Source organism: Aquarana catesbeiana, linkage group LG12, assembly GCF_042186555.1.
Source record: "Aquarana catesbeiana isolate 2022-GZ linkage group LG12, ASM4218655v1, whole genome shotgun sequence".
NCBI lineage: Eukaryota > Metazoa > Chordata > Amphibia > Anura > Ranidae > Aquarana > Aquarana catesbeiana.
In genome coordinates this window covers 234,923,966-234,938,615 of record NC_133335.1, presented here as the reverse complement: position 1 = coordinate 234,938,615, position 14,650 = coordinate 234,923,966, and the positions used below count along the sequence as shown (strand labels likewise).

At 46.9% G+C, this 14,650-nt stretch overlaps 1 protein-coding gene across 1 annotated transcript in view; it reads right to left on the bottom strand.

Moving 5' to 3' along the window:
• Nucleotides 1-11,843: 11,843 nt before the first annotated feature.
• ABCA5 (ATP binding cassette subfamily A member 5) overlaps nt 11,844-14,650 on the bottom strand; it is a 130,230-nt gene continuing 127,423 nt past the window's right edge. The window contains exon 39 of the mRNA XM_073606910.1: nt 11,844-14,464. Coding sequence (XP_073463011.1) covers nt 14,360-14,464 — 105 coding nt within the window. The 3' untranslated portion in view covers nt 11,844-14,359. The remainder of the gene's footprint in view (nt 14,465-14,650) is intronic.

Below are 14,650 nucleotides of genomic sequence, written 5' to 3'. Positions count from 1 at the left end.
ATATATATATATATATATATATATATATATATATATATATATATATATATCCACTTTATCCAGTTTAGCTAGATCTGACAGCAGTCCGTTTCTGGTGTACTGTTTCTAATATACTTCAGGCGGTGTACACAGTATACAGTGCTGTGCACCCAAAGTGCAGTTGCTCATACTTTTCTGGTTGTCAATACAGTGCACCCATAGTTGTTAATAAACTTCTGTTGGTGTACACTGTACCTTGCACCCCTAGTGCAGTTGCTACTACTTTCCTGTGGTGTACACAATATATACAGTGCACCCATAGTTGTTATTAAACTTCTGTTGGTGTACATAGTACCGTGCTCCCCTAGTGCAGTTGCTACTACTTTCCTGGTGGTGTACACAGTACACAATACAGTGTAGTGTTTTTTTGCTAAACAAAATTTACAGAATGTCCGGAAGGCCACCAAGGAGAGGCAGACGCTCACAGGCCACTAAAAGAGGGCAAGCAGGCTCTGTGTCTACAGTCGGCAGTGCTGGTCGTGGACACGGTGCATCCTCAGCACGTGGCCGCGGGACACGCTTGTCCTTTTTTCCTGCAGCTGGCCGTGTTATTGAGCCACAACATGCAGAAGAGTTGGTGGAATGGATAACAAAGCCCTCCTCATCCTCTTCATCCTCTGTCACCCAGGTTCAGAGTAGTTTGCCTGCCAATGCAGCTGCCAAAGCGGCCTATTCCATCGGCTCCATGTCAACAGTCACTCCTTCCCCAGCCCCACCATCATGCACGGTGGAGTCCCCCGAACTCTTCGACCACAGTGTTGGGTACATGCTGCAGGAGGATGCGCAGCAATTTAAAGGCTCTAATGATGGTACCCAGGTTGAGGAAGGGAGTAACGTCAGCCTACAGAGAGGGGTGCCCAAGAAGGTCAAGAAACTGGCAGTCATGTTCCCCCAGCTGCAGCATACTGCCAAGTTTGCTCCAGTGATGAGGAGGGAGGGGTTGATGAGGTCACTGACTCAACTTGGGTGCCTGATAGAAGAGAGGAGGAGGAGGAGGCACATCTCCAATGAGGTAGGATACCCTCCAGGAGGCAGCTTAAGGGCAGCCACCTTATTGCATCACACCGCAGAGCTAAGCAGGTGCAGGGCACTGCTGACCCCCCCGCATATTTTGAAAAGTTCTTTGGTGTGGGCCTTTTTTGACACGTGTGCAGCAGATCGCACCATTGCTGTTTGCAACATATGTCTGAAGCGTATCAAGCGTGGCCACAACAGCAGCCGCTTGGGCACCACATGCTTGACCAGACATATGACAACTGCATGCAGTCCGTTGGCAACAGCACTTAAAAGACCCACATCAAAGAACAATGCGGACCTCTCCTTGCTCCTCATCAGCTGGGATCTCCAACCCCACTATACCTCCAGTCCTCTCAGAAACCTGCACTGAGAGGAATGAAGGTATAGAAATAGTTGTCCCAAGTACTTGCGGCCAATCTGCTAGCGGTACACCAACATCGGATTTTAGCAGGCAAATTGCCCTACCCCAGTTGATAAACCGTCGAAAAAAATTAGGTCCCAGCCATCCACATGCTCAGCGTCTGAATGTTAGCTTGGCCAAATTGCTAGCACTGCAACTGCTGCCTTTTCATCTGGTAGACTCTGCCCCCTTTCGTGAATTTGTGGAATGTGCGGTACCTCAGTGGCAGGTTCCCAAACGCCATTTCTTTTCACGGAAGGCCATTCTGGCTCTCTACTAGCATGTGGAAGGCAATGTCTTGGCCTCGTTGGACAGGGCATTCAGCAGTAAGGTGCATATTACTGCTGACTCATGGTCCAGCAGGCATTGACAGGGACGTTACCTTTCTTTCAGGGTGCACTGGGTAACTCTGCTGGCAGCTGGGAAGAATGCAGGACAGGGTTCAGGATTGTTGGAGCTTGTTCTGCCACCACGCCTCCAAAATGCTAGTGGTGATTCTGCCACAGCTCTCTCCTCCACCCCCTCCTCTTCTTCTTCCTCTATGGCCTCTTCCTCTGCAGATTTCTCCTCTGAACCAGCGGTGCTCCGTAGGCGTTCAAGGGGCTACGCAAGCACTCAGGCAATAAGATGCCATGTTGAGTTGGTCTGCTTAGGGGACATAAGCCACACTGGGGCAGAGATTCTGTCAGCTCTGCAAGGGCAGGCTCAGAGGTGGTTGACGCCACACCAGTGTCAGTCAGGAATGGTTGTATGCGACAATGGCACCAACCTCCTCTCCGCCCTCCAACAGGGACACTTGACCCATGTTCCCTGTTTGGCTCACATCCTGAATTTGGTGATGCAGCAGTTCTTGAGCAGGTACCCGGGCTTACAGGATCTCCTGAGGCAGGCCAAGAAAGTCTGTGGTCATTTCCGCCAGTCATATAATGGCAGTGCTCGGCTGGCTGACATTGAAAGAGAATGCAACCTGCCCAAGAACCGCCTCATTTGTGACATGCCCACCAGGTGGAACTCAACGTTGGCAATGCTGCAGCAGCTGCACACGCAGCCGAGGGCCATCAATGAGTACCTGTGTGAGTATGGCACCAGGACAGGGTCAGGGGAGCTTGGCCTTTTTTCGCCACGCCAGTGACTACTGATCAAGGATGCATGCACTGTCCTGTCACCATTTGAAGAGGCCACGAGGATGGTGAGCAGTGACAGTGCATGCATTAGTGATACTGTCCCTCTTGTCTTCCTGTTGGAGCACACGCTTTGTGGAATAATGGACAGGGCACTTAAAGCAGAAGAGGAAGAGGAGGACTTCCTTACCTCTCAAAGCCCCCTTTATTCAGCATGGAGGTGATTGTGTCGGCATGGAGGTGGAGGATAACACTCAGCATCAGCAGCAGTCTTCAAGGGATCGTTTGCAGTCCCTAGAAACCCATGGACTTGTATGTGGCTGGGAGGAGGTGGTTGAGGATCATGTAATCCTTAGTGACCCAGAGGACTCAGGATAGAATGCCTCTGCAAACCTATGCTGCATGGCCTCCCTGATCCTGCAAAGCCTGCGAAAGGACCCTAAGATTCGTGGTATCAAGGAGAGGGATCATTACTGGCTGGCAACCCTTATTGGTCCACGTTACAAGGGTAAGGTTGCAGAACTTAACCAGCCTTCGCAGAGGGAGCAGAGGATGAAACATCTTCGGGAGGCCTTGCAGAAAGGTTTGTGCAATGCGTTTCCAGAGCCTAGGAGGTTACAATTTCCTGGTGCTAGACAACATGTTGCTGAGGCTTCGTTCAGTCACAGAGCAGTGGAGAAGGTGGCCGGCTGACCGATGCCTTCAGGCAATTTTTCAGTCCTCAGCGTCCAGGTCTGATCGGTTCCAGCAACCATCGCCAGCGTCTGAATTACATGGTGCAGGAATATTTAGGGGCAAGATCAGACTTGGAGACCTTTCCACCAGAACATCCACTGGGTTACTGGGTCTTGAGGATGGACCACTGGCCAGAGCTTGCTCAATATGCAATTAAGCTACTGGCCTGTCCTGCATCCAGCGTTATTTCTGAACGCACATTCAGTGCTGCTGGAGGCTTTTGCACAGAGTGCGCCTGTCCACAGACTCTGTTGATCGGCTCACATTCATAAAAATGAATCGGTCTTGGATCACCAGCTACCAAGCGCCTGATGCTGATGTAACCGAATGAGTTTTCTATGGATGTGGAATCCCCTGAAGACTGCATATGCTGAGTGACTATCCTATTATGCTGAGTGACTATCCTATTCCTCCTGAATTTTCATGATGATAGCTTCTAAGAATATTTTCGGTTCAGGGCACCACCACCACTACCTAAGGCCCAATTTTTCTGCCCCTGTTCAACAGGGGCACGTAATTACAATTTTTGATCAAATATTTAACAGCAGGGCTCGTTACTGCGCTCAACGAGAGTATCTGTGAGGGGTTGCAGTGTTGTGGCACCACCACCACTGCCTAAGGCCCAATTTTTCTGCCCCTGTTTAACAGGGGCGTGTAATTAAAATTTTTGATCAAATATTTAACAGCAGGGCTCGTTCCTGAGCTCAACAAGAGTATCTGTGAGGGGTTGCAGTGTTGTGGCACCAGCACCACCGCCTAAGGCCCAATTTTTTTACCCCTGTTTAACAGGGGCACATAATTACAATTTTTGATCTAATATTTTGCAGTAGGGCCTGTTCCTGCACTCAACAAAAGTATCTGTGAGGCTTTACAGTGTTGTGCAACCACCACCACCACCGCCTAAGGCCCAATTTTTCTGCCCCTGTTTAACAGGGGCATGTCATTACAATTCTTGATATAATATTTCACAGCAGGGCCCGTTCCAGCGCCCACCAAGAGTAACTGTGAGGGTTTACAGTGTTCTGGTACCACCAACACCTAAGGCCCAATTTTCCGCAGAGTGTATAGGGCAGGCCGTATAGTATATACAGGCGGTCAGCTATTTTCAAACATCCGTCTTACAAACTTCTCCTACTTACAAACGAAGGGAGACAACAGGAAGTGAGAGGAAATCTACCCCTAGGAAGGGAAATTCTCTCCTGTAAGAGTTAATATGGGAAAAAGGTTTCTCCCCACTGATGCTTTATCACCAATCCTTGTTTCCCTAATAATCCAAAATTTTCAAAATCCAATTGTCATTGGGGCAGAAAGTGAGGTGAAATCTTCTGAACAGGGGCGCAGACAGCAAAACAAATGTTACAGGGGTGATGATAACCCTTCCCTATGTTATCCAAAAAGCTTAAAAATAGATTTTTTTGGCTGGGGCTACACTTACAAAATGTACCTTTTCCAAATTACAAACAGATTCAACTTAAGAACAAACCTACAGTCCCTGTCTTGTTTGTAACCCGGGGACCACCTGTATACTGCTGCTGTTCAGAGTATATAGGGCCTGGGGGCCCCACACCTTTTTTTTTTAAATTTGGGTGTGGGGTTCACCTTAATATCCATACCAGACCCAAAGGGCCCGTAATGGGCTGGGGGGGGGGGGGGGGGCAACATTACATTACAGCTGCAAGCAGTTTTAAATGATTTTTTTTCCTTTAGAAATGTCATTTTGTGCAGGGACTGTTCTAAACACGGACAAATGCGCCACTTTACAGGCATACTATAGACACCCCCAGGTACGATATTTAAAGGAATATTACACTTTTATTGTTTCACTTTAAGCATTATTAAAATCACTGCTCCTGAAAAAAACGGCAGTTTTTAAATCTTTTTTTTGCATTGATACATGTCCCCTGGAACACTTTTTATGACAATAACTTGCATATTAGCCTTTAAAATGAGTACTTTTGATTTTTCACGTTCGAGTCCCATAGACTTTAACGGGGTTTGCGTGTTCGCACAAATTTTTGGTCTGTTCGCATGTTCTGCCGCGAACCGGGGGGGGAGGGGTGTTCGGCTCATCCCTAATGGTCACACATCATTACATTAACTTGTCTTTAGATGACCATTGCCCAAGAATGAATATTGAATATGGATTCAAGCTTTCACTGAGGTCTTCAGATTTAATGATTTCTCTGTTCTCTGTGATCTGCAATATCCACTTGAAGACCAGGCGTTTTCTGGCACTTTTTTTTTCCACATGTAACAATCCTTTTCTTTTTGCTAGAAAATTACATTGGTGATCAGTGAGAAGAATGTTCCTTACATTGGTGGACAGTGGGAAGAATGTCCCTTACATTGGTGATCAGTGGGAAGAATGTTCCTTACATTGGTGATCAGTGAGAAGAATGTTCCTTACATTGGTGATCAGTGAGAAGAATGTTCCTTACATTGGTGATCAGTGAGAAGAATGTTCCTTACATTGGTGATCAGTGAGAAGAATGTTCCTTACATTGGTGATCAGTGAGAAGAATGTTCCTTACATTGGTGATCAGTGAGAAGAATGTTCCTTACATTGGTGATCAGTGGGAAGAATGTTCCTTACATTGGTGATCAGTGAGAAGAATGTTCCTTACATTGGTGATCAGTGAGAAGAATGTTCCTTACATTGGTGATCAGTGAGAAGAATGTTCCTTACATTGGTGATCAGTGAGAAGAATGTTCCTTACATTGGTGATCAGTGGGAAGAATGTTCCTTACATTGGTGATCAGTGAGAAGAATGTTCCTTACATTGGTGATCAGTGAGAAGAATGTTCCTTACATTGGTGATCAGTGAGAAGAATGTTCCTTACATTGGTGATCAGTGGGAAGAATGTTCCTTACATTGGTGATCAGTGGGAAGAATGTCCCTTACACTGGTGATCAGTGGGAAGAATGCCAACCTTTAGATAGTTAAAAAGTAAATTGGTAGCAAAATGGCGGCACCCAGCAGCAGTCTCTGGGCTTTTGGATGTCACACAAGGGGGGTTTTTTAAATGGAAAGAACAGGAATAAATACTATACTCTATATGAAGATATAATCTCATGGGAAGTTTGTTGATGGAATCAGTGGTGTGATGACAGAGTCTCTTTGAAGTGAAATATGCTAAACACAAAGATATCACACCAACACTTTTCTCAGAGATGAAATGTGACACACAGAGGACACGAACAGCATTGTATTGTCAGTGCAATCCATGTTTATTGGTGAACACACAGAAGTGCCACAATGTTACAACAAGGACCAATGATGTGCATCTGCTACTGGCTGACTGCACTACCATTACGAGAGGCCCCCCCCCCCGGAGTCCCTTCTTATGTCCTATGGGATCCACTTGATCACATTGGGTCATTCATAAACTGCCATCTACAACAGAGGATCAGCCCTTTATTATATACAGATGGTCAGTTCTGGGTGGATTCCGTGATCAGTGGGAAGAATGTTCCTTACATTGGTGATCAGTGGGAAGAATGTTCGGCTTGTCATGTGGGGAGACCTTCACACCAGAGTTCCCAGCTCCTCCCTATCTGTGAAGTGTTACCAGCTCCTCCCAACTTGAGAAGGGTTCCCAGCTCCTCCCAATCTGAGAAGGGTTCCCAGCTCCTCCCACCCATTAAAGGGATTCCAGCTTCTACCATCCTGAAAATAGTTCCCAGTTCCTCTCATTCTGAGAAGGGTTTCCAGCTCCTCCTATTCTGAAAAGGGTTCCCAGCTCCTCTCATCTTGAGAAGTGTTCCCAGATCCTCTCATCTTGAGAAGGGTTCCCAGCTCCTCCCACCCTAAAGTAGGTTCCCAGTTTCTCTCACCCTGAGGAATATTCCCAGCTCTTCCCTCCCGTAAAAGGGATCCCAGCTCCTACCATCCCTAAAAGGGTTCCCAGTTCCTCTCATTCTGAGAAGGGTTTCCAGCTCCTCCCACCCATAGAAGGGACCCCAGCTCCTCCCATCCTGAAAAGGGTTCCCAGCTCCTCTCATCCTGAGAAGGGTTCCCAGATCCTCTCATCTTGAGAATGGTTCCCAGCTCCTCCCACTCTGAGATGGTTTCCCAGCTTCTCTCATTATGAGAAGGGTTGCCAGCTCCTCCCACTCTGAAGAAGGTTCCCACCTCCTCCTATCCTGAGAAGCATTCCCAGCTCCTCCCACTCTGAGAAGGATTTCGAGCTCCTCCCATCCATAGAAGGGTTTCCAGCTCCTCCCATCCATAGAAGGGTTTCCAGCTCCTCCCATCTATAGAAGGGTTCCCAGCTCCTCTCACTCGTAGAAGGGTTCCCAGCTCCTCCCACCCATAGGAGGGTTTTCAGCTCCTCCCTCCCTAGAAGGGTTCCCAGCTCCTCCCACCCTGAGAAGGCACCAGGAGCCAATTCCAGCAGCACTTTGCTTCAGCACCATTTGGTTCACCACCATTCGGCATGGAGACCCAAATTCAGTCTGTCAGACTCCACTCAGCTGAAATATCAGACGTGGCTGGAGACATTGATTGGTACACACATATCCTTTGCATCATTGTGAAGGGTGACAGCAATGATGTAAAGCGTGACCTCAACCAAACTTCTCTTTACCAAAGTCATCAGCAAAAAAATGGGTTCTGATTGGCTGCCATTGTAAGATTTGGGACATAGACATTGCTATATTTTTGGGGTTGAATCTTATAGGAAACCTAAGCAAGGTATAACATCTTATATGTAATGGAAACATCCCAGTAATGGCTATGGCAACCAATTACAGGATTAACCCCATTGTGTGCAGGTATCATACCAAATTCTAATAGTCGGAGGTGACCAGTAAAATGACAGCTTTAACCTGATTGGTTAGTAGTAACGAGGGGGGTCAGTTTCAACCTAACGGGCTTACTCATGCCCAACTGGCAGCATAAAATAGGTAGTATGACATTAGACTCTATTACAGTATATAGGTTTCTTATAGATATAGATATATATATATATGTCTGATGTGTATGTCCAGACTATTCTTCAAACCTGCCTGTGACCTGCACATTCCACAAGGGGGCAGCATTTCCAAATACCATCTAGAGGGGTCACTCACATTTCCAACAAAGGTAACGTCAGGAATATGTAAGTAACACAATCGTATTCCATTCTGTATGCCCTGTACAGGCTCTTGAAGGATCCACCGTACCCCAGGAAACGTTAGGAGTTTGCCTCTCACTATAGGAATCTGTCTACAGCCATGGTGACCAACCCGACTGTCTCCTGCATTATGTCTGCAGTCTCTGACCATCTCCTGCATTATGTCTGCAGTCTCTGACCATCTCCTGCATTATGTCTGCAGTCTCTGACCATCTCCTGTACTATGTCTGCAGTCTCTGACCATCTCCTGTACTATGTCTGCAGTCTCTGATCATCTCCTGTAGTATGTCTGCAGTCTCTGACCATCTCCTGTACTATGTCTGCAGTCTCTGACCATCTCCTGTAGTATGTCTGCAGTCTCTGACCATCTCCTGTACAATGTCTGCAGTCTCTGACCATCTCCTGTACTATGTCTGCAGTCTCTGACCATCTCCTGTACAATGTCTGCAATCTCTGACCGTGTCCTGTACTATGTCTGCAGTCTCTGACCATCTCCTGTACTATGTCTGCAGTCTCTGACCATCTCCTGTACTATGTCTGCAGTCTCTGATCATCTCCTGTAGTATGTCTGCAGTCTCTGACCATCTCCTGTACTATGTCTGCAGTCTCTGACCATCTCCTGTACTATGTCTGCAGTCTCTGACCATCTCCTGTACAATGTCTGCAGTCTCTGACCATCTCCTGTACTATGTCTGCAGTCTCTGACCATCTCCTGTACAATGTCTGCAATCTCTGACCGTGTCCTGTACCATGTCTGCAGTCTCTGACAGTCTCCTGTACTATGTCTGCACTCTCTGACCATCTCTCATATTAGGTCTGCAGTCTGACCATCTCCCGTATTGGGTGTGCAGTCTCTGACCATCTCCCATGCTATGTCTGCAGCCTCTGACCATCTCCCATGCTATGTCTGCAGCCTCTGACCATCTCCCATGCTATGTCTGCAGTCTCTGACCATCTCCCATGCTATGTCTGCAGTCTCTGATCATCTCCTGTACTATGTCTGCAGTCTCTGATCATCTCCTGTACTATGTCTGCAGTCTCTGATCATCTCCTGTACTATGTCTGCAGTCTCTGATCATCTCCTGTACTATGTCTGCAGTCTCTGATCATCTCCTGTAGTATGTCTGCAGTCTCTGATCATCTGCTGTACTATGTCTGCAGTTTCTGACCATCTCCTGTAGGATGTCTGCAGTCTCTGACAGTCTTCTGTAGCACCACACAACAGAACCAATGCATGTGGACAACCATTGACCTTCAGTTATTACAGAATTGTTTTCACTTCTCGCCTATAGCAATGAGCAACCTCTGAACATCTAGTATTGGGCACAGCAGACACTTAAAGAGACTGTATAGGCATATTGGTATCGGGGGGGGAATACTTGGTGCTCTGGCCCTAACATGTCAAATGTGTGGAAAAGTCTGGCTAAGCTTTCTATACAAAACACTAAAGCCTGCAAGAATCCTTCAGACATTCCCACACCGTTGTTTTCTTGTGAATATATTTTGCTTTTCAGAACACGTTTAATTTTGTATGTAAAATAGATGAAATGAATGACTTTTGTTTCATTTAGAGGTGTACATTACCAGCCGGTTCGGGCAGCTCATAGCATAGCACCCCAATGCACTAAGTGGTCTATTTATAGAAGATTTGTTGGATGAATGTCAAGCATATCTATGCACTCTGCATGAATTCTGCATGAAATTCCTAGATTACCCCTCAGATCGTCAGCTCCATCTAGTGGCCAAAATATGGTATATTTTCTCACTGAGGAATTTCAGAAAAAAAGCATTTTGGCCATTAGATGGAGCTGACGGCAGTGGTTTCCAAACTGCGGGCCCTTGCTTGTTTTTATCCAGCCCTTGGAGCACTAATCTTCTCACTGACACCAATGATGGGACACTATTCCTCCCACTGAGATTAATGATGGGGCACTATTCCTTCCACTGACACCAATGATTGGACACTATTTCCCCCACTGACACCAATGATGAAGCACTATTGACACAATGATGGAGCACTATTTCCCCCACTAACAACAATGATGAGGTATTATTCTCCCCACTGACACCAATGATGGGGCAGTGTTCCTCCCATTGACACCAAATAATGGGGTAGTGTTCCTTCCACTGACTCCAATGATGGGGCACTATTCCTTCCACTGACTCCAATGATGGGACAGTGTTCCTCCCACTGACACCAATGATGGGGCACTATTCCACCCACTAACTCCAATGATGGGGCAGAGTTCCTCCAGCTGACACCAATGATGAGGCACTATTCCTCCCACTGACACAAATGATGGGGCAGTGTTCCTCCCACTGACACCAATGATGGGGCACTATTCCACCCACTGACTCCAGTGATGGGGCAGTGTTTCTCCCACTGACACCAATGATGGGGCACTATTCCTTCCACTGACACCAATGATGAGGCAGTGTTCCTCCCATTGACACCAATGATGAGGCAGTGCTCCTCCCATTGACACCAATGATGGGGCAGTGTTCCACCCACTGACACTAATGATGGGGCACTATTTCTCCCACTGACTCCAATGATGGGGCACTGTTCCTCCCACTGATACCAATGATGGGGCACTATTCCTCCCACTGACACCAATGATGGGGTAGTGTTCCTCCCACTGACACCAATGATGAAGCACTATTCCTCCCACTGATACCAATGATGGGGCACTATTCCTCCCACTGACACCAATGATGAGGCACTATTCCTCCCACTGATACCAATGATGGGGCACTATTCCTCCCACTGACACCAATGATGAGGCACTATTCCTCCCACTGATACAAATGATGGGGCACTATTCCTTGCACTGACACCGATGGGGCACTATTCCTCACACTGACAGCAATGAGGGGGCATGATTCCTCCCACTAATACCACTGATGGGGCACTATTCCTCCCACTGACACCAAAGATGAGGCATTTTTTACTCCCACTGACATGAGGACATTTTCTACTCTCGCTGGCCACATTCTGGCCCCTTCTAAAGTCTGAAGGACAGTAAACTGGCACTTTATTTAAAAAGTTAGAAGACCCCGGATCTAAGGGATCAATCAATCAGAGACATTACAGCCTCAGCTGGTGCAGCATGCATGAATGTATTTGAGATTCATCCAACGAATATTTTTAGAAATGGCCCCGAAGACATTACAACATACATGTAGATTTGCACATTGGGCACTGAGGTGCATTGTGTTGTTGGGTTCTGTTCACAATATTCACAATATACTTCAATATGCTTCTATACGTGAAGTGCGCACGGGGACGATGTCCTAGTCTGGACCATGGCCGGGCTCCACACGCGACTCGGACACATTTATACATTCATGCAGGCACTTCGAGAAACGTATTGGTGGATAAAATCATTTTTATGACAGGCTGCCTTTAGAAGAACATTTTTGCAACTTGTTTGCAGGCAGGAGTGTCTCTTTAGTCAATGGTGCCTACAGTGCTTTCACTGGTCAGTAGGGGGCACTCTAGTATACATTCAATGTGCTCATAGAGGGACTCATTCTGCACCAGCAATCTTACATAGTGGAGCCTTGCAGGCACAGATAATAAAGTCTGAGTGTCCTCCAAGCATAGCCTGACCTGCCATGACCAGCTATGCTCCGCTTTGGGGATCCCTGTTTTTTGGTGGAGTCCTTCTGCAATATCGGGACAAAAAATGAACGGAGGGGTTTATCAATTTCCCCTCGCTGTGGTCACATGATATGCAATTTATAAAATCCAAAAGAAAAATTTCAGTGCAGAGATTTGTGTTTCTACCTGGAAACACAAGAAAACATTCAAGAACCGTGGAAGGGGCCCCATGGTAAGACGAGCCCCTCCACCACTGTATTTGCAATGGTAGACGTACAGATACGGAAGACTTGAGGTAATACAAAACAATGCTTTAAAGGGGATATCCAGTTTACATGAAGGCCCCACGTCTATCTGAAGGGTTCATGCTGATTGCGACATAAATTTTTGACTTTTTTCCTTTATTTTCACCTGGTGATCCTGGCAGTAGCGCACTTCCTGTCCTAGGGTGACCCCACTCTGGAAAAAAAACTAACTGACAGGATCACCAGGTAAAAATAAATAAAATAAAGCCAAAAAAATTAAAAATGTAGCCCCCATATCTAGGGACAGGTAAGCTGCAATATATTACATTTTTGGGTTAAATGCTGCTTTAATCTCTGGACCAGGAACACGTAGGAGATGGATTTTTGTCTCCAACATCCCCGATCTGCATGCTCCTCCAGGCTGATGAACCCATTTCTGAATGAGGTCTGACCTACAGAAGCCATTGAACTTCTCGGTCTGACCTACGGAAGCTATTGAACTTCTAGGTCTGACCTACGGAAGCCATTGAACTTCTCGGTCTGACCTACGGAAACCATTGAACTTCTCGCTCTGACCTACGGAAGCCAATGAACTTCTTGGTCTGACCTACTGAAGCCATTGAACTTCTCGGCCTGACCTAAAAAAGTCACTGATCTTCTCGGTCTGACGTACTGAAGCCAGTGAACGTCTCGATCTGAACTACTGAAGCCATTAAACTTCTCGGTCTGACCTACAGACACCACTGAATTTCTCAGTCTGACCTACGGAAGCCAATGAACTTATTGGCCTAACCTACAGAAGCCAATGAACTTCGTTGTCTGACCTGCAGAAGCCATTGAACTTCTCGGCCTGACTTACGGAAGCCATTAAACTTCTCGGTCTGACCTACAAAAGCCACTGAACTTCTCGGTCTGACCTACGGCAACCACTGAACTTCTCGGTCTGACCTACGGCAACCACTGAACTTCTCAGTCTGACCTAAGGAAGCCACTGAGCTTCTCAGTCTGACCTACATAAGCCATTGAGCTTCTCGGTCTGACCTACGGAAGCCACTGAACGTCTTGGTTTGACCTATGGGAGCCATTGAACTTCTCAGTTTGACCTGCAGAAGCCACTGAACTTCTCAGCCTGACCTACAAAAGTCACTGATCTTCTTGGTCTGACCTACTGAAGCCACTAAATTTCTCGGTCTGACCTACAGAAGCCACTGATCTTCTCAGTCTGACCTACGGAAGCCACTGAACTTCTCGATCTGACCTAGGAAAGCCACTGAACTTCTCGATCTGACCTAGGGAAGCCATTGAACTTCTCGGTCTGACCTACGAAAGCCATTGAACTTCTTGGTCTGACCTACAGAACACACTGAACTTCTCGGTCTGACCTACGGAAACCACTTATCTTCTTGGTCTGACCTAGGAAAGCCATTAAACTTCTTGGTCTGACCTACAGAAGCCATTGAACTTCTCGGTCTGACCTACTCAAGTCATTGAGGTTCTCTTAACTGTTTTTTTGTCTCGGGGGGGGGGGGGGGGTTACAAGCAAGGACGGCTTTCTTCTAGAACTGGACATCCCCTTTAAGTCAATACAATGACAGGCGTCCACCTAAGGACAGGCCTTCTAGCAACGAGAAGATATCCCAGAATGTCATCACAGAGCACGCTCCGGCTCCTTTACGCTCAGTCCCACAAAAGCTCTATCTGTGGGACACCTCCATAAACTGATAATATGACTGATGATTCTTCAATGCATTTCTGTTAGAGTATGCTCATGATAGAATGGAGGTCATGACGATGGGTGAGGACTGTAACACGTTAAAGCGCTAAATAAATTATGAGGTGCTTTATAAACCCTAAAAACCTGAATTTCAGGACTTTGTACATGAACCTAACTCCTGCAGCGCTCCCATAATCTCTGCCTATAAAGTCGGCAGTCTAGAACACAAAGCGTGGCACAACCTGGGAGTCCTCAGTCCTTTGCTGCTCCACCATTCTGCAGCCTTATAGCGGGCAGTGTGGTGACGCCCCCTCTCGTATGGAGTAAGTGGTGGATGTCCCAGCTGCGTACAACGGCTGGGTGCAGCATTTAGAAGGCCACCGAGTCTTCCTGTCTCCGGTTCCAACAGAGCGTGCTGTTCATGGTTGCAAAATTGTCCTCCTCCTCTTGCTCTTTAGCCAGTTCGATGAAAACCTGAAATAGGGAAGACAAGGCATTACCGGAGACTGAGGCCCACAGACAGAATGGCAGAGGAAGGGCAGACATCTGACTGATGATTGAGGTCCTGATTGAGGGACATTCAGGCATTGCTGGTTAGCTAACTTGTACAGTGGCACTCTGATGGTAAAGCCAACCTGCCCAACAGACCTTCCCCCAGAA